The 21,141-nt window shown below is 40.6% G+C and overlaps 1 protein-coding gene across 3 annotated transcripts in view; it reads left to right on the forward strand.

The window, feature by feature from the left end:
- The window catches only part of ENOX1 (ecto-NOX disulfide-thiol exchanger 1), a 354,413-nt gene extending 336,218 nt beyond the window's left edge, over positions 1 to 18,195 (forward strand). For all 3 annotated transcript variants that reach the window (XM_041467082.1, XM_041467084.1, XM_041467083.1), the window contains 3 exons: positions 11,073 to 11,175; positions 14,150 to 14,235; positions 17,239 to 18,195. In XM_041467082.1, coding sequence (XP_041323016.1) covers positions 11,073 to 11,175; positions 14,150 to 14,235; positions 17,239 to 17,370 — 321 coding nt within the window. In that variant the 3' untranslated portion in view covers positions 17,371 to 18,195. The remainder of the gene's footprint in view (positions 1 to 11,072; positions 11,176 to 14,149; positions 14,236 to 17,238) is intronic.
- The last annotated feature ends 2,946 nt before the right edge of the window (positions 18,196 to 21,141 follow it).

Consider the following 21,141-nt stretch of genomic DNA (forward strand, 5'->3'; position numbering starts at 1 on the left):
TTTATATTAGTGTATGTGTTAGTACACACATGCCATTTGTGTGGCAGCTCCACTTAGTGTGGCAGCATCACACTGAGCCAGGTGACATGGAAAGGACCTTGAACACAGGGAGAGGAGTAGGAGCTAGAAGAGTGCAAAATCATCCCAGCAGTTTGGGAGTGTGAGACAGAAGTTGGTCATCTTTAGTGATGAAGATCCCAAGTGATTGCTGATTCTTCTGCTTCGCTTCCTTGTGCGTGCAGCAGTCATTTCCTGGTTATCCCACTCTTCAAAAGGCTTGCTCTTCCCAGAACAGCACAGGCTTACAATAAAATATGTGCTCAATGTGGCTTACATAAGAGCAATTTGAGTCTTAAGTTACAGGCCAGAAAACCCCAGTGCAGGCCTTGCATATGTCAGGAATTGTCTGTTTCTCTCCTGTCTGAGCTTCCCAGGTTTGTAAGCTGCGAACCTTTGCCTCAGCAGACTGAGGTCCTCTGGCCTTGCAGCAGGCATTTCTGGAGTACATGGATGTGATTGGGCACTACAGAAATTGAGGTGATGACACCTGGGTGCTTTAGAGAAAAAGAAAGGGTCCTGCTGGCCTCTCCATACCCATGAGCTCAAGGCTGACATTCCCTGCAGGGAACGCCAGAAGTTGGGGTTTGTCTTTCTGCCACACCTCAGAAGAGCAGAGCATGAACTATGGATACCCTCCAGTCCCTTTGTTGTAACTTCTCCCTTCTGCATGTGTGCAAAGAGAGCAGGCAGGAATAATGGAGAGTGCAGGGATGAGGACAGCTCCTTTTGAAGAGAGGAGTGGGGTTTGGTTTCTCGTCAGGGGTGTGCTGTGTAATTAGGAGAAGCTGCAAGGACCCTTACCCTGATTGGATTGGAGCCATCAGGGGGGCTTTAGAGAGACCCATTTACTGTCTGTATTCAGGTTCTTCTCTCCTGGTGGGGCCAGTACCAGGGAGTGAGGAGTGGCTGTGCCTCTTTCTACTCACCACCTTTTCCATTCCAGATATTTATTTGTAGCCCTTCCATCACTCATTTCTTTTCATTTCCTCCAATTTAAAGCACATGGAGCATGATAGATTCAAGCAGCTCTGACCGTTCACAGCTCAGCAGCTTTCCTACTTACTGCGACAGGCATGAGGAATGGGCACCTCCTGAATTCAATACCACGAGGCCTGAAAAGTAGCAGGAGTTTAACGGGCTGTTTAGGATGTTATCAAAGAGCCCACTCAGCCTTCAAAAGTTTTTTTACACTGGTAGATGAGATCTCTCTGTGTTCCCCCCTTTGCTACCACAGCCCTGGTTTGCCATTTCAGAAGACAGTGAGATTTCCTTAGCATGGTACAAATGTCTCTGCTGGCTAAATCAGAGTCTCTGAGATTCCAACCATGATGAAACCCTATAGGGAGCAAACAGGGAGCAGACCAAGGTATATTCTGACACAGAATGTGCTGCCTGAAGTAGATCTGGGGTCTAACAATAACCCCTTTGTTAATGTGCAGCAAGAAATCACACCACTTCTCTTGTCCCTAATTAAGAGTGTCAGAGTGACTTGGCTTTTGATTGCAGTGAATTCTGATCATCTGAGGGAGGAGAAAGAGAACTCTGAGACACAATGATAAAACCCATTCAGCCACCCACTCAGCAAATCACAAAAGTTTTTTTACTTTAAATTTCATATGAGCTCCACAGGGAGACAGATCTTCAGTGCCCAGAGCTACCTGACATTTTAATAATATCTGATCATTATATGGAGCCTTTCATCCCAAAGCATTTTCCCCGTATATTTATACTGCACACGTATACAGGAGTCATCCTGTCATTTCTAGTGAGGAATAACATTCAGCCTTATACATATGCAGCTGTGGGCTTAACCCACACAGTGTGCAAGGCAGATTGGCTTGTCAGAGCACTCAGGCTCCCCCGCAGCCACCTGAAGGATGATGGACCACCTCTGCTTCAGCCACAAACCTGCTGCAGCACTCCTGGGGGTTGTACACCACACTCACGCGCCTTCCAACCGGCTTTCAAGGAATAGACAGGAAAATAGTGACAGAAGTGAGAGAGGAACTTCAATATTCCCAGGAACCACTCTTCATAGAATGGTTTTCATTTGAAAGGGCTTTAAGGATCATCTAGTTACAATTCCCTGCCATGGGCAGAGACAGCTTTCACTAGACTAGATTGCTCAAAGCCCCGTCCAGCCTGGCCTGGAACACTTCCAGGAATGGGGCATCCACAACTTCTCTGGACAACCTATGCCAGTGTCTCACCACCCTCACAGTAAAGAATTTCTTCCTTGACTCTGATCTAAACCTGCCCTGTCAGTGTAAATCCATTTCTACTTGTCCTGTTCCAACATGGCCTTGTAAAAAGTCTCTCTCCAGCTCTTTTGCAGCCCCCTTTAGGTATGTGGAGGTACTCTAAGGTCTCTCCTTAGAATCTTCTCTTCTCCAGGCTGAACAACCCCAACTGTCCTGTCCTCACAGGAGAGTTGCTCCAGACATTTTATCATCTTCATGACCCTCCTCTGACATTGCTCCAGCAATTAGGTCCATGTCCTTCCTATGCTGGGAGCCCCAGAGCTGGATGCAGCACTGCAGGTGGGGTCTCACCAGAGCAGAGGGGCAGAATCCCCTCTGGACACTCTTCTTTTGATGCAGCCCAGGATACAATTCCTAAAACTAAGTGTGCAAAATGACAATTACCTTTTGTCTTGCAAACAACCTTCACATCACACAAAACATCTGTGTTAAGTCATCATGAACCTACACATAAATCCAGCTTTAGCAAATGAAGCAATCTGATCATACTTTTGAAAATGAGCATGAAGTAACTTTCCTATTAGTCATCCATATTTTGCATATGTACATTCCCGTAAAATAAATGTGCTCAAATACAATGAAAAAATATAAAGAGATAATTTCAATGAGAAAAGCATTTTCAGATTATTGCTAGTTGCCTAAAACTCAGCAGGTGAAAGTTACAATAGTAAAAGCTTTATAATGAAAAAGCTGAAAGCATCTCTCTGGCAAATGGATCAGAAAAATAGGATGTCAAGAGCACCATAATACAATTAATCTTCACTCCTGAAAATGCTTCTATTATGTGGGATAAATCAGATAAACAAACCTTAGATCTATCCAATTGAAGTTTTTCATTCACAAGGTCTTACATTCACAGCTTTAATTTGTCTACATTGTTGTTCGTATAATTTTAATGCCAGATAACTTTTCAAGTTTTCAACTGTTTATTTGTTAATACCAGTGCACTCTTAAATTTACAGTAAGAGTAAATACTATATTAGTGTATTTGAAAAGTAAATTTCTATATGAGTGTCCTTTAAAAGTAATTGCAATGTGCTGTTTCTGACAAAACCAACACTGGCTTCTTGCATAGAACAAAATAAGATACCAAGTTTAGGCTTGATTTGAATGAAATTATGAAACCTGGTGTCTATAATTTCTAATGATAGACCAGTCATATTCACCAGCAGTGCAGCATATGGCAAATATGTCCTTCTGCATCACTAGGTACGTAGTAGAAGGAGAAGGTTCTTGTAAGACCCTGGAAAAAAACACTGAAAAGCAAAGGCTTTTTTAAATGAATTTTTGACCTGGTACTAACTCTTACAGTGGCACTAGCTACTTGTGAAAGCTCTGTTTTTTGTGCAGATGGTTGCATGCCTCATTCCTTGCCTTATTCTTTTTATATGTGATGCACCACTGCAAATTTTTACTTTACGAATAGAAAGTAGTATAAATAGAAAAGGCCAAGAAACCTCTCTGCATGTAGACAGTGTGTCACAAGGCCATTAAACTTAGTGCTAGGCATTTTTCTAAAATCAATTCTTAGGCAGTGAGCAGCCAGGATCATATAAAAGATAAGCTTTCTAGGAAGTAGTTAATTCACCAGCAGAAGATAAATCATTTGAAGCAACACAAGAATGATATTAATCAAAATTATGAGCAATTTTCTAGTCAGAGTATTTTTAGAGGTGTAGTCAGCAGAGAGTCAGAAAAGTCACTGAAGAGGACAGACTGAGAGAAGAGCTATGTAACACACACAATATTTTTTAAAGTTAGGACAGTTTTAAGTTCCTTTCAGAGTTCAGACATTCAACCAAATTTTCACAAATCACATCACAACATAGTGTGTAGCCAATGAAGGGGAATAAGTTCCATTAACGAAAGAGTTAAAGGCATTTGGCCCAAACCAAGTATTACTGTTTTTGGGAGATGCTGAATCCTGGTGGCCTGACAGAAGTAAGGTGGTCATAGCTCTGTGGAAGGAACCTGCAGCTACACTGGGCACACATTCCTCACAGGTGTGTGGAAGAACACATCTGCAACACATGCATCACGTGGGTCCATCTATATACACATGGCCAGCCCCACAGATCAACACAAACTCAGCATTCATAACCACGAACAGCACTGAGGTACACAAACAGGTAAAGGTCCATTAGTGGGAAATACATCTGGAGACTCACACATAGACACAATGTGAATCCCTCCAGAAACTGGTGACTCTCAGGCTGTCCCATAACTGGCTCCTCCAGACACACACACACACACACACACACACACACACAGAGTAGTCATTTAGCCATTCCCCAGACTCCATGGTGTCCCCATTTGGTGCCTTGGACAGCCAGGTCTCTCTAATTGCAGCACTCCAGGCTGCGGTGGCTCTCTGATTGCTGATCCCGCTCCAGCTGCTCTGCTCAGATGACCCCACAGCCCCCCATGCACACATAACAGAGTCCCTCACCCAGGAAAAGAGAAATTAGTTTAGTGGGTGTTATGCACTGATCTGACATGGCCAGACAAGTGTACTGACCAGCAACCTGGTTACATGCAACCACTCCCTTTTATCCCCTCCCAAACTGCCATGATCCCTTCTTTTTCTACTGCTTCTTCCCCTGCTGAGGACCTCAGCTAGGTTTTGTACAACCCCAAAATGCTCTGCTCCTACATCCCATAGCAAGTCCCCTATCCCTACAGGCAATGCTCCCTCAGTCTGTAGGATGTTTCAGAGAGGTGGACTGATGTCATGTTCGACCCCTGGGGCCAGTACTTTCCTGTGACAGCCCTGGGAGGAGCTGGGTCAGGGGACTCTGTGTTCTCTGATTAGGTTATCACATTTTCCCCATCTGTAATGGTGCCTCTGTCCACCTTTGTGCTTGTGGAAATAAGACTTGAAACACAAGTATCACAAGGATGGAGCAAGTGATGGTGGTTGGAAAATCCCTTCTGCGGGGTGCAGGACTGGGATGTTGCAGAGGAACTGCTGAGCCATTGGATTGCTACATTTCTGTTACACACTCATGTGCCCTGCCACTGCAGCTGATCCTGCTCTGAGCAGAAGGTTGGACTAGAGATCTCCCAAGGTCATCTACCTGATTTTGTGATCCTGTGATCGTCTGAGTCACAATCACTGCCTGTGAGTGTACTCATACGTTGCCACATTTGCAAGGAAATTTGATTCAAGTTAAATTTAAATAAGCTCACTGTTGCTTAGTTCAACTTGGATTGAATAATTTTGAATTCACCATGGATAAGAACATAGACAAGGACAGTAGCCCATTCTCAACTGACAACCATACTAAGCTGTCAGAAGTTGTCCTGTACCTCAGCCTTGCATGTCCCCATAAATTTAAGATGCCTGACTTGATGTGCATTGAAAGTATTGCAAGACTTCCGTTCACTTGATTGGTTATTGAATTATGCTCCACTCAGGTTAAAACTGCAAGATTAAATTTTCAGATGTAGTTCTGAAGTACACTTAAAAAAAGACTAGCAAAGCAAACCCATCTATACCAGACTATAGGAGGTTCACAGATAAATGCAAATAAATTAAATATATACAGTTCATGCTGCAGACCAGTTTTTACCCAAGTTTGCAATCAAACCTGCCTGGTCCCCAATAAGCAGTTTGGACAAACTCACCAGAAGTCTAGGCCCAGGTCTGTGTGCTCAGAGCAGGCACACATATGCCTTTCAATACCTTATAGGCTGTGGATGTGGTATCATGTGTGCATGGCTCTTTCTTCTATCAGAATTTTAAAATTACCTTTTATTTCCAAGCTTACAGCATCTCTCTGGCCTGCTGTTAATAGCCTGCAAGATTTTTGCTTATGTTTCAGATATATAGTTTTTTTCTCCTCCTACTCATTTTCTCTCATAAATCCCCTGGCTGATGAGAAAGTGTTGTGTATCCCTTACATCTAACAACATTCAGCAGTTGCTCTGTTTTGCCTGCTGTGACAAATATCAAGTCTTTCCTTTTTCTGCCACTGTTTTAATGCCTCAGACAATTGGCTTTGTATGTATAATAAAAATGCAAACTTTTCCAGAGGCTAGTAGGTTTATGGGATTTTTACTGGGCCTTTCAGAAGACACAATATTATTTTTACTCCCTCACTACACGATTCTTCAGAAGTCCATAAACTACAACAAAGAAAATTAGGTCTTTGAAGACAGTATGCAAGCAGTCATCATTCCCCCTAGATTCAAAGATAATTATCAAATACTTGGATTACCCAGAGAGTGAAGGGAATATTTCATCTCTTTGAATGTCAGTGCATCCTGGGCACATGTCAGGTATCTTCAGTGTCACGTTCACTAAATCCTATATTCTGCCTTTCAAAGCAGAGTCTTGAAAAACAGATGGTATAGAACTGCACTCTGGCCAGAGGAGTTTCCAGGTAGGGCAGTTACTGTGCAAGCCCTGTCCAACTCTTCCTCAGTGAATATCAAGTCCTCAGTCTCCCTATTTTTAGGGATGTGGCTAGCATGTATTTTCAGGCAAGAACAAATATTTTACATTGTCTGCCTTTTTTGCACTAGTTTAAGACTGACCTGAAGAGCATTAATGCTATCTAGATTGAGAACTTTTTATTTAATATCTTACTTTTCCATAGGGGAAAAAAGAAACCAATAAAGGAGAGAAAGACCCTAGTCATCCAGCCGAAATATCTGGAGTTTTCTGGTCTGCTGGAGCCCTGGAGTGCAGAGCTAGTCTTTTTTTCCTATAGGATCTGTGGCTATCTTCTGTAGAATATCACTACATCTCTTCTACTCTTCGGGAGCTTTGTATCTTTCTCTGGCAAGTGCATTTCTCTTGAGTCACTCTCTCATTTGCTGTATGTCCAGTGTTAGACACAGCTGCTCTGTGGACAGTGAGACCAGGCAACTTTTGGGGCAATATATTTGCCTGTGCCTCTTTCAAAAGAAGCCAAGATACTTGAGTGAATGATGAAAACTAGACTTCACTCCCACCTTACAGCCAGGCTTTATACATCCATGTGCAAAACTGCCATGTATGACTCTCCGCAGCTCTCAGCTCTGTGTCAATGGTGGTGCCAGAGATCTGCTTGTGGAAATCAATAGTCCGTGGGATACAATTGTCATTTGCTGTCCTCTGTTTCATCCAGAAAGTCTTCCTGAAGGTTTTCCAGAAAGACTCTCTGTCTGTTTCTCCCTCCCTGGTTCAAATGCAGGGAGCCCTGAATGAAAACACTGGTCCCAAGGGAAATTCTACAGAGCCATAGGGATTTCAATCCCATGAGACAAATTCAGGTCTTTTCATCATCTACTGATGGATTAAAGTGTCATTTGCAAGAAAAAGCTCTAAGCTGGCAATGGTGAGAGCATCACACAGAATGCTTGCATTCATACTGAGCAGCTCTGGAGCTGTCGTCATCAAATTGGTCCCCCTCGTTTTCCAGTGCCTGACATCATTTGTGAATAATAAATAGAACCAGGTCCCTAATGATCTCCAGGTGTGTTTTAACCTGGATTAAGCCTTTCTCACAGTGTTTATTTCTTGCAAGGTCACTTCATTTCTAATAAGTACCAGTTTGCACATGCTCAGCTCAGCTCTGTTCTTGTCCTTTAATGCAGTAACTGACAGATGGTAGTAAAATATTCCTTTTATAATGAAACCTGCTGAAGGAGACTGCTTAGGGCCTCAGAAAATATAATTTGCCAAATAAAGAATAGTCTCCAGGAAAGAAAGGAATTACTGTAATGCAGTATGTATTAAATAATTTTCTTCAGGCATCTGGTGATCAGTGGCTTTTTCTCACGTCAGAGAGGTGACCTAACTGTTTTTTTCTAATTATTTATTGCCTCATTCACCTTTGCACTCTTAAAAGTCTTGTTTCTGTGGGTTGACATAAGTAGTGCCTCTAAAAAAGTGTAAATTAACTGCATGAGGATTTGTTGTAAAGGTTTCATAGGTACCAGATTTGTATCTGCAGTATGCTGTCAGATTCTTAAGGTTTTCACTTACGCTATAATTAGCCCAGTTTCTGGGTGAATTTCACACCTATTTTTTAGACCCAATTATGCCATTTCTCTTAAACCACTATTAATTCCTAGCAGCATTGCTGCTGAATTCTGATTTACTTTGTGTGACTATGCACACCCTATATTTTTCTCATGGCCTGTGCAAACTTCTTTTGGCAGCTGAACACATCAGAGTGATCTAATTTATTGTCTTCTCTGAGGCAGGTAGCATTGGATGGCAGAAACCTCTCCTTTTAAAGCCTCCAAGAACCTGCAACTTTCTTCTAAAACCAGTGGTTTGCTGAGTATCTATCTTTGCCACTCATTTCCACAGGCTTCCACATAAAAAAAACTTTTACTATTTTATCCTCTGTTCCAACATACAGCTAAGGAAGACTTGATGTGACTTCCTTTAGCATCCATTTGCACTGTCCTATAAATCATACAAAACGTTCTGCACAGGCTCAAATCTAGGCATTAAATGAGAATCCATCTGTTCCTTGCTCCCAATGGGATTATAGTTTCTTTCTCTGCATCACTGCTTGACAAAACTTCTAATCCCACCTGAAACTGCGAGTGTGCTGTGTTTGGGGCCTGTTATAGCAAATGCACATCTCCCTGCTTCCACCTTCTCCCCTCAGGAATTGCTATTTTTAGACTGCTTTTCCATCTCTGATGAAGTCAAAATTTCATCTTAACCTATACAAGCTCTGGTAGCTCTGCTTTTCTGCTGCAGTATCATGAAATCTGTCACCAAGCTCTGTTCTGATCTGTAACCCCCTTGTCATTACTGCCCTCTTGGCGAAAGTCATGTAAACACCTTTTATTTCCATTTCTTGATGGGTTTTCTTTTCACTGCTTTTGGATGTCATGGCCAGCAGTAGATCAGAATTTGCATTAGTCTTTGGCTCTGACAGGAGGAGAATCAGCAGTGCTGGACAATTTAGAGCATGCTGCTGCTGCTATAATGTGCCTTGTGCATTACAGCACTACAGGAGTGTTAGTGTCAAGGTGATGTAGCTGCCTCTGGAACTGCAGACTCCCAAAACTAAAACACACAACTAAAAAGTTACTTGATCTCTACTAACTCAAAAGCCAGCAAAGGCTGACATGTGCACAACTACACATAGATCTGTGGCCAGGAGAAATGCCTCAGCTGGCCATTACAACTGTGACAAACCCCAGATGACCCAATGGACCTCACACCTCGTTTGGTGTGGGCCAGGACCTGTCAGAGCCCCTTGTTGCTGGGGGCTGAGGATTCACATGCATGTGTGTCACTTCTGTGCACACAGAGTTCCTTGGCTGACACATGGCAGCTTGTTCTTCTTTGTGACACGAAGGAGCACTTGTAGCCACGATGCATCTGAGCCATCAGGCAGCTGCCCCTTGGAGCAGGCCTATGAAGAGCACAGACTACGTCACTGAGGGGTTTTGGCTTATGTTGTTTGTTGTTTCTTTTTCAATTAGAAATGAGGAAGCATGTGACTCTTTTTACCAGTCTCACAGACTGTGAAGCCTTTAGTCATCCATAAAGAGGCACATTTGACATACTTTGGAGTTTTTGCCTTTTTTTAGCATGGATTATTCACACCTTCAGAAATGCCTCAGAGCAACCCAAGCCCAGTGTCCCTCTTCTATTGCCAAAAATCCTTGCCAAAAGTTTTGGAGCAAGGCTTCACACCATGGGTATGTCCTAAATGAGCCACATCATTATTCCAAATAGCACATATTTGCTTGCATTTAAGACTGCCCAGTCCCACACAACCTTCAGCAGCTTACCTTGACTCCCTCAAACAGAATGAGAGCACCATTCCTTCACAGTCCCACCTCACACCACCGTGTCTCCAACACCATGCTCTCTGCCTCCAAGGTTTTGCATGGAACTGCTGAGCATTTCCCAGAGCAGATGCAGCAGCGTGAGTCACTGCCTCACTGAGGAACGAGTCATTGCACATTGGCTGCTCCATGGAAACAGCCCATGGATATGCTTGAATATCGTGCAATACACTCTGAGGTCACTTGCGTGCCTTGGAAATAATTTATTTCCTTCATCTCTGCCCAGTCACACAACTGCCTGGGTACTTCTGATGGAGCATCTGCTATGTGATCTCTCAGACAAAATTTAGGTGGTTCAGGCCACCAATTCCAGAAAAAAAAAGAGCTCCCAGTAGGAGCCTTGACTTGTTTGCCCTTGACTTGTTTCAGTCCTTAAAACAAAATAGCTTTATTCAAACCACCTGTTAGGAATGGTCTTCCTGAAATGTGCCGACACCCAAAACATGCCTGAGTTGTTTGGGATGGGCCAGTGCCGTGCCAGGCACTGGTTGAAGAGTGTAACAGGGGAGAGGGTTGTGCTCTAGTAGCTAAAAATGTTGTTAGTGACTGCTGAATTTACTCTTATGGCTGTAACTGAATGTCTCCATCCATGTTCCCTGGAGGCAGTCTTGGTTTACAGCTTTAATAGCTGTAAAATGTGAGTTTTCTGACCATCCTCACACTTTATAGCACAATCTTTCCAGCTGTTATAATGAAGAAGAACTAGCAACAAAGTTATTACTTATTCCTCAAGCAAAATTTCTCTTCTTGGCAGCACTTGTCGCAAAGGTAGTTCAAAATGTGTCTTAATATTCTGCAAACAAATCAATTATTTATAATTGCCTTGTCTTTAGATGTGAATTAAAATAATGATTTTTTTATATAGTTGAAAGGAAGCAAACAATTTTAATCGAGGTAAATGAAATATACATGACCACCTGTTTGTTTTTTTTAACTTCATAGGAAATCAATGTATTGACAGTAGCATTGGTCAACCAGGACAGAGAAAAAAACTCAGAAAAACGAAGCCCAGGTCTAAAATCAGAGAAAGAGGCACTATTAATAGGTAAGATAACCCCAAAGAAGATCTTTGAGAACAAAATGCCTTCTAACAGCTTTCTGTTTTGCATGTATGTTTACACACATCTTTGTGCTAATACAAGTGAAAAAGAAAAAAAAATAGATTTTTTTTTTCTTAATCTGGGTTTAGAATGGCTTTTAGTAAGAAAAATCCTAAAATACAACTGAACTTTTCCTTTCTGAAAAAATCTGCTGTTTAATGGAAGGATTTCAGGTATGAAGAAATTTGCAGAATCTGCATTTAGACTTGCAGCATGAATGTATGATGACTTTATTTACATGAAGATTTAGCAGGCCAGAGTTGTATAGCTTGTTATATGATTATTAGACAAAGTGGTGAAGAAGAAGGGGATGCAAATAGTATTAGTAAACTACCAAGCAAAAAATACATCTACTACATATATTAAGCATGCCAGATTTATGCCTTTGACTTTAGGTGAGGGAATTAGCAATATGAATATTTATAAAGAATACCACAAGGACTGTCATACCCTTTACCTAGAATAAAATTTTTTAAATAACCTCTTAAATAGTGCCTAAAGCTAAAGCTTATAGGCAGTGGGCCACCTAACTGGCATTTAGCCACACAGAACTGGCTGTAGCCATGCCACCCTTGGAGGGAACGTGCCCCATTTAGACCCACGTATATTTGCATTTGTTTTCAGTGGGGTAGGTTTTCAGGGAGCATGAAGGCCCACAGATCCAAAGTATATCCTGTGGCATGGCAACAGAAATGTTGACCTGAAAGAACAGGTTTAATTTCTTTGGTCTAGTCTTTTCACAAATCAGTGGTATCCTGATAAATGATAGTTCCAAAACGACCTTAGTTTGTTTAAATGCAACTCATTTTCATCTCCTAGGCACCAGGAAGATTGCTGGTTTATTGCTGAGGCACAGATCCAGTAATTCACACGTTCAGTTCAGACCAAAGAGGTCATTTAAAAGTGAAGAATGTATTCAAACATTTAAAGTGCTTAGTACACAAACTCCCTGTGATTAGTGAGATTCAAAACAGTGGAATGTACAGAAATGTATGACTTGATTGAATTCTGCTTGTTATAATTAAATCTAAAACTCTTAATTGCAGGGGCAGTACTTGATCTTTTTGAAGTTCATTCTGTGAGAAAGACAGCAACCATGGAATTTTAAGAACAGAATAGCAAACTTTTTTTCTAGGTCGCTCACTATTTGACTGTAACAAACAGTGGCAGTGTCCCAAAGTGGGTCCCGTCCATCTGCTGTTCAGTGGCACACTCAGATAAACAGAATAACCTCAGTTAAGATATTACTGGTCATAGTACCCCCACAACTGACTCACTGTTACAGTCCAAAGATTAAAGATTCCTCAAGATGGATTTCATGTTATCTCTTCCTCTGAGGCGTTATCAGATGTGGCAAGAGAAAAATGGGGCTTGCCTCTATGCATTCACCAAGTTTTTCTGTATTTTGAAAAATGCAGTGTTGTCTTAGAGGAAAAGAGCATAAAAGAAAAAAAAGTTTTCATGGAACTCCAGTCAATAACTACAACATATTGACAAATTACTTTTATTTACATTACATGAAAGAGCTGGCTTTGAATGTCCTGAATTGAAAAGCCTCAGGAACCATATAACCAATGCAATGACACTGGTAAAATGTGATTTGAGTACAAATTGGATTTGCAGTCGTCTCATCCAAGTGTGATGGTCTTGACTTCTGTTTCTAGAGTTCCTGTGTGGTTACCTGTAGTCACCCACAGCACAAAGAAGGTCACTGCTGCTAGGACTTGCCATAGTAAAAAATTTATTGTATGCCACTCCTTATGCAGGACCAGGAGTTTGTAAATGCTGTTTGAAAAGTGGAGGAGGAAAAAAGGTGTTCTCTGCAAAGCCAGTCTAAAATGCGTTAAATATTGCTTATCAGTTTCAACCACGGCCAGTACTTAGGGAAAAACTAAATCCAAGATTATCCTAATTCATTCAGCATCAAGAAAGCAGTATGGCCTGCAGTACACAAGATACAGTGACCCATTTTTGTCATTTGTAAGCATTTTTAATCCTGGTGTTTGTGATTTAAGTATAAGAAACTTCCCCTAGGGTGGTTCAGCTAAGAAGCCCATCCAAAGAGAGCTGAAAATATTTGTTCTGATTCTTACAGTTCAGCTCTCCCCAAACAGCAAGTAACACACATGCCATTTTGTATTTTCACTGTTTGCTTAGAAGAAGAGAAATTGGATAGTGCTTTTAATAGCAATACTGATGCCCCAAATCTTGTTTTCTCTGGTCCACATTATTAATGCTGTTACTTGATTTTCACTGCAGAAAAAAATCTCTAGACTTAGATCCTGACTCCTTCTAGCCACTTTTTATTCCCATACCTTTTATAATCATCCTGAAACAACAATGAAGATAGACAGAACATGCTCTCTCTTAAGAAAAGATAAATAAGCAAATATGTCATATAGCATTTGTGTTTTCTTCAGCAGTAGTTAGGGGTAACACGGATTAAATACTTTTCATAACCAGCATCTGCATAATTACTAGAAAAATTTGAGGGAGTGAGGGTTCTGACACAATTGTATGAAACATTTTCACAACAGAGAATCCAGTGAAGGGGAAAAAAACAATAATTTTACCATTACAGTATCCACAATTTTATATTGGTAAATCAAGCATAAAATTAGTAGTTTAAATGCTCCCAGCAAGGCTTTGTTTAGAAATTCCTTTACTCATCCATCTATTATCTTGGTCACTTACTTGCTAACTGCCGTCATTCCTGAAGATGAGCTGTTGTATTTAGCACATTACTATGACTGTATTAAAAATGTGCTGTTTTGTTATGTTTATTGGGTTGTGCAAGGAAAATAAGTCACAATTCATACTGAAAAACCTGTATGAACAGACTCTTCAGAATTATTTTGCCTATTCTAATGATACAGTGTCTGAAGTAATTTTAACACTTTGTGTCTGTTTTTAATATAGGTATCATATCCACATTTCTTCACGTCCACCCTTTTGGAGCCAATATAGAGTATCTTTGGTCTTATATGCAGCAGTTGGACTCTAGGGTAAAAAAAATTAATCAAAATCTATTTTCTCTTTAGAAATATTGTATTATTCTTTACTGCAGGTTAAACTTTTCATGCATTTCCATTAGAAAGATAATGGGATATGGGGCTTGGGGGTTTGCAGTCTTTATTCATTTGCAAATTACAGTGCACATGCTAGTGTTGAGGTCTTTGCCTCAAACTGCTTAGCTATCCTTTGTGGCACAGAAAAGCAGAACTCTAAATGGCAAAGATTAGCAGCTGAATTTATGACACATGATTCTGAAATATAGCTGCAGAGGAAAAAAAGCAGAACAAGAGGCAGGTGTGGCCATAGCCATCAAACTGTGTAGTTTTTGGAGATGGCCCTTTATTCTTTGAAAAGTTGTTAGTTGTATGTCACACTGAACCTTCATGATCACAGGAATGGACCATGTTTCCTGTCCTTTGTCTCCATGTGGGAGCAGACGCAACCACATAAAGGAATTGGGTGTGCTAATTTCAGTGAAGCTGTGGCCAAGAGAAAAGTGAGGCCAACACAAAACAGTGTGCAAAGTGTTTAATGCATCAGTTCATACAGTCTACAGTCAATACATACCTGTAGGATAAGATTCTTTGACTTACTTTTTAATATCTGCTGTAGAATGAGATGAAGTCAAGGCCCCAAATGGGCCTATTCCTCTGCACTGAATATTAAGCAAGTCAGAAGGTGAGAAGCTCAAGTGTGAAATGATCAGGTGAATGGTACTTCTAGTGCTAAGCAGCAGCTTAGCAGATGCAGGGGTCACCCTGTGGCCAGCCACAGCTCTGTCCCATGTCTGCCAATACTTGGATGATGGTGCTTTCCCAGTTCTTGCAACACAACTCCTTTGATCCTGGTAATGTTTTGTTCCTGAGCAGCCCCCTCAGCCCATAGCTAAGATCAGCTTCTCACTGCTTTGATGAGCTGCTTCATGCTTCTGGATGATCCTGGATCCTTCCTCTGTTTCTATGAAAAAGTGTAGAGCTAAAAGCAGAGGAGATCCTGAACTAGAAGCTCACTGGAATTACAACAGGCTGCAATGATGAGTGAGGAAGGATGATGAATTTGTTAGGCACTGCCTTCTGGCCATGGCAACTCAGGTTTGCTAGTGCTTTACAGCCCCCTGCCACCCACAATGAAAAGGGAGTAGGGGATGGGGATGGGGATGGGAGAAATAGGTGAGAAACTGATGAATTTCAATTCTTTTTTTAATGTCTGGTTTTATCAAGACCTGATGAATCCAGAACTTCACACCTCCAGCCGTTCTTCTGCTTCTCTGTGCCCCTGCTACAGTGCACTTTGTTTAGTCTTGCCCTGATTCACCTAGTCTGTCCAATCTCCTCGGTTATCTTTCAAGTCCTTCCTGAACACGGCATTTGTCTAAGTTTCAACTGCTTTTTCCCCTGGATGACCTCTCTAGCTCTGTATCTCTTGAATGATGACATTAATCATCCAAAATATGGACTCTCTGGGCTCCAGCCCTGCTGCTCATTGCTTCTCCCTAGTGAACTCTTCAACATTCTCGCCCTGCACTGCTGTGGTCCCTTCTTGTACATGGCTGTGGGCTCTGCCCTTGAGTTTTTGCTCACATGAGTAACATGTGGGCTTCTGTGAGGCTGCCAGGGTCAAGCTCTTGACTTGCAAACAGAGCCCTTAAGGAAGGAGCATTGTCTGCCATCTCTGCAGCTACCTCTGGACCTACCTACTGCATAATAAATACAAGCTGCAAAATTTGACCTCGTTGGTTTATTTTGGAAGCAACTGCTTGTAGAAACAAATTACTTTTTAATAGCGTGATCCAGAGATGCAATCTCAGAGATGAATTTCAATTACTTTCCATGGTTAGCCTGTCATTCCTCGCCTGAACAGGAATGATAAGGTCAGCATACCCGTGTGGGCTGAGGGCTCAGTACAGAGCTCAGATACATTGCACAAAAGTAACCAGACACCCACTGCTGCCATGTGAGTACTTAAAAGATGGATTGGATCATGCTGAGGCTTTAGACTGCCTCCAAAACTGAGTTTTGGTGCCACCCTTAACAAATCATTTAATCTTTCTATTGCACTAACCTCTACAGAAAAATAAGACAATAGATATTTTCTCGCCCTCCTTGGGTGTACTAAAGTATAATTAGCATATTTTATGTTTATGTACTGTCTTAAAAAGGAAAGGTTTCACCATGGAAGGTTTCTACTAGTATGAATAAGCAGAAATATCATTATTTCCAGATAAGCCTTTCAAACCATGGAGATACCTGTGGATAACAGGCAGCACCCATAGATTTCTTTGCTGTTCCTTTCATGACTACCACTTCAGAAGCAGTAGGAAAAAATGGCTCATATTCCATGACTGTTCATTTTTTGACTTCCCTACTGACTATACCAGGAAGGTTGCCTTTGTGAAAGTGTTTTCTAATAGGCAAGAGAGCATCTTGCCTATTAGGAAGGTTTCGAAACGATAAAAACATCCTGAGCGATGCGGAACTGGGAGCTTTACTGCTTAATTACCTGGGGCTGCTGGACTGGGTAAGACCGAGGGAAGATGGCTCCATGGATAGTCAACCTTCAGTAACAACAGGGAGTTGATTAAAATCTTTTTGAAAGAGAAAAGCTGATGGAGCTGGGAGAAGCATTCAAAACGTAGGCTGAGAAGAAGAATAAGGTCCCATCTGCTTCCTCCTGCTCACAAGAACACCCATGACTGTAGCTTTTAGGTGGACTTCAACCACACTGTGGACACAGCCCCAGCATGGCAGTTGTCATCGCTTTACAGTGAGATACCATCTACAAGAGCAAAGTCATTCCTTCAAGGAATCTGCACTTGCTTTGGAGTATGGAAAGTCATATCAGACTAAGGTTAAAAAAAGTAATAATGGTTGGCTGTTTTCATATGGCCTGGATTAATTTCCCCTGCATCCCTATTGCATCTGTTCTTAATGTTTCCTCTTTACAAGCTACAGGGCAGCTTTCTCACTTTAATTTTACCTTTGTTTCTTTCTCAGATCTCTGCAAATGAGATAGAAATGCTTTTGATGAGACTGCCACGCATGTTTAAACAAGAATTCACTGGTGTAGGAGCAACACTGGAAAAGAGGTGGAAGTTTTGTGCCTTTGAAGGAATTAAAACTATCTGACTGTGACTAGTAACGAAGCTATGCAGAAAAAGAAGAATTCCTAGAGCATGGCAGGGTTATAAAGTATTAAAGTAAGAAATTTGGGTTTGGGCACATAGTAGTACGTTTTCAAAGTTATCCAAGCCTAATTTTAGTTACATTTGTGATGTTCTCTTGTGAGTGGAAATGTAGTTGTGCACCAGTTCCTAAAATAAAAATAAAATTTTAAAAAAAGTTTCAAAATGTGACAGATTGTTTCCTATGAAAACTGAAGAAAGATACCACAGTCATAACGATTTCAAAATACTACATGTCCTACATCTAAGAAAAGCTCATTGAGCAAAGAGTTAAGGAGAAAGATTGCCCGGTTATGGTCGCTAAGCTACAGCGATTTATATGTGATATGTAATAGAACTCATTAAGTTTTGTTATAGAAAGTTCTTTCTGTTTAGTAAGAGAATTGAGTAATTTTACAGTGAGAAAAAGCATACCAAAAGAAAACTTGAAGATGTGTCTGAAGTTATTGTATTTTGTAAATTAAGTTATATGCTGTACCAGGGATTTTTGCCTTATTGAAAGAGGCCTGAAAATGTGATTGGAGTCCTCAAGAATGCTTTATCAAGAATATTATTTTTCTAATGTAACTATTCTCCATTACAAGTTCTTTTAACATGGATTGCATATCAATTTTCATAAACATGTAAATAAGGAAGAAACCAGTGTTACTGTATTGTATTTGGTATGTAACATTCAGGTTTATGCATCAAAATAAATATTCAGTTGCATTACTGTTACAAATTTTATAGCAGATATATTAATTTTTATCAATAAATATGACTTCTACCATATTGTTTGCATAAGTATTTCTTCTGATGTTATTGAATTTTAATCAATCCAGCAAGACATTCGTGGAACATCTTTCTCCTACCTGAACTATTAATTGCAGATAACTTTGTTAAATTAATTATAAATCAAAAAAGAGCTTGCAATATTAGCTAAGATTAAAATATTGGTAGAGGAAGTAGCATCATGGACCTTTGATTTTATTTTTCAACAAGTAGATGGGTGAAAAATGACATTTCCCATTTTCATTGTTGTGTTGGATAAGAACTGCTGTGGGTAAGAAACAGCAGTCCCCGCTTTGGTGTACCCCTGTGCAGGCAGAGGAGCCAGTCATGAGAGAGCTGGTCCTGTGAAGTGGGGCACCAAAAATGGGAAATACAGAAAACTGAAGCAGATGCAGGGAGTTTCCAAATACATGTCAGAGTGAGGTTTCACTCAGGTTCTTCAATAAACAGCAATTAGTGTCAAATGCATTTAGTAAGGAAGGAACTTGCCAACATGGCTTTTGGTGATTGGTACTTTAGGACCTATTTCTCTTCTGGCATCTACCTGGAATAAAGAAATATTAAATTAAATGGTAATTGTGTACAAAAGAGGAAAAGAAAGAGGCTTAACAGGTCTATTATGGGAAAAAATTATGCTTTCAGGCAGTACACACAAAATTTAAAAAATCAAGTACATCTCAATTATGGTTGCTATAGAGCCTGTGATAAGCTACTCAGGTGAAACTAGTAATTATATGCCAGTTATGTTAATGAAAATTAACTAGTTTAATCCAAGTAATAACTCTTTGCTCTCTTGAGATCATACAGTTTCATGAATAATTCTGGCAAAAATGTGTTAGGTCTGACAGCTTGTATTATTATTATTATTAGGTACTGTAACATAAATGTGTATGGATGCCACTTAGGCTGGGTGAGAAAACTTTCACCTCAGCATACTCCATGCCATACTTATTCATTATATTCTGTCCTTCCTTTCCTTGGTCCTTTCCTTGTGTCCTCCTTTTTATCCCTTTAGATCATTGTTTCTCTCACAAAATAACTTCAAATCCAGACAGTCAGAAAACTTTTTTTTTGAGAGAACCTTGTAACCTAATCACTATATTTGTTTTGCATATATTTTTCTTCTTCCTATTCTTCATGGGTTTTTCATGCCTGTCTAGACCATCAGAGCTTTAGACTGGTACCTTTTTAGTCCTTGTATAGTATCAGGTAAAAGGGAACCTCCTTCACTGGCATTTAGATACTGCCAAAGAAGATCTAAACTTTGAGTATGGGTAGCATGTAGGTATCCTGTAATATTGTAATGTATCAGTTGAGAACTTGAAATCCAGGGAGATCCTCAATGAGTACCAGGTCAGGCTCAAGAACTAGCTTTAACTTTGTGTGCTTTGGGGCAAACTGGATTAAAATGTTGAGCTCCGTCATTTAGGTGCTGAAATGTCCCTGTGATGACTCTTGGGGTACCCAGCAGGGAGTTCTGCAGTTAGTACCATGAGATTAATAATGAGAAAGCTGCTTTTGATACAGGATTTGATATAGGTTTTTTTTTATACAGTAAATCCACCTAGACTGGACATTAGGGAGCATTTTTTTACTGACATAGTGGCCAAACACTGGAATGGGCTTCCAGAGAGGTGATCAATGCTCCAAGGCTGTCAATGTTTGAGGACATTTGCACAATGCCTTTAATGACATGATTAAACTTTTTTTCAGCCTTGACATGGTCAGATAGTTGAATTAGATGATCCTCATAGGTCCCCACAAGACCTAAAGCAAGTTTGTGCAGCTGAATCAGGTTGAAGGATAATGGCCATTTGGCAAAGACTCAAAGCCAGTCACAGTTAGCAGGATCTTCACAACAGTAATGGGGAAAAAAAAGGGCTGAAGAGGTATCACATCAGGCTAACCATAAGCTCAAGAGATGAGACTGAGCAACAGCCTGGCATGCAACTGCAAGTTATGGAAGAAAGTTATAACAGTGCCCTCTCTTCTTTCTCAAACAGGGACTAGTGGAGCAGGAGAAGATTTGATTTCCAACAGCCCAAACACGCTGAGGACATTTTGCACTGAGTTGTAAGTTGGGTTGGCCTGGACTCCTGTTCTCCCAGGAGAGCTTTTCAGACCATCCTCAGCTTTGAACTGTCTTGGACTGATGTCAGGGTTGACTTTCATCAGCTTAGAGGGGCCAGCCTCTTACTGCACTGTATCTGATTCCCACTAGAAGGATTAAGAGATACACTGTGCAAAACCTCCTGGACAAATGTGCATTTAACCCTGAACATTCAAGGGAGATAAGTGTAACCTCTCTGTTAAACTGCATTTTATGTCCACAAGAGGTGTTTTATGCTTGAGTATGTTTGAGGAAGACTGCATTATCCCCATCACTGAAAAGGAAATTCTTAATATCTCCTCATACATAGTGGAGTCAATTGTTTATTGAAGTGCATGTGTTTAGGGCAAAACTTGCATGTTCAGGACTACCAGAGCATCACATTCACTTAAGGAACAGCTATACTGAGATTTAGAGAAAATCCTGTATCAAGCTATGCTACATTTAGCTACACATGATGTGCAGCGAATGCTTTGGAATCTAAAGCTAGAAAATTGGTTGTAAGAGCATTCTGGGTGGTTTGTTTAAGTAAAAATTCTGGTCTTGCAAGCATTGTTTTATTTAAAATCAGAATGGCTTTGACAGTCAGTGTTAGTATGACAAAAATGTTCTGGAATTATATGAGTTGATTTGGGGAAGATTTTTGTGAGAGAAGGAGGGAAAGGAGGGAGTTGGATTTGGACATTCTTTTGGTCCCTCTAACGAAGTAATTAGCCAGGTCTGATGTAGAACTGATGTCCACTTTTTCCACTTAAATGCATCTCAGTGTTCAGCATTAAAAGTGTGAGGCTTTTATAATCTTCTTTCTCTTTTCTGTGAAAAGGTACAAGTCAT

The sequence above is a fragment of the Pyrgilauda ruficollis genome, unplaced genomic scaffold, assembly GCF_017590135.1.
Source record: "Pyrgilauda ruficollis isolate IOZ18807 unplaced genomic scaffold, ASM1759013v1 scaffold20, whole genome shotgun sequence".
Classification (NCBI taxonomy): domain Eukaryota; kingdom Metazoa; phylum Chordata; class Aves; order Passeriformes; family Passeridae; genus Pyrgilauda; species Pyrgilauda ruficollis.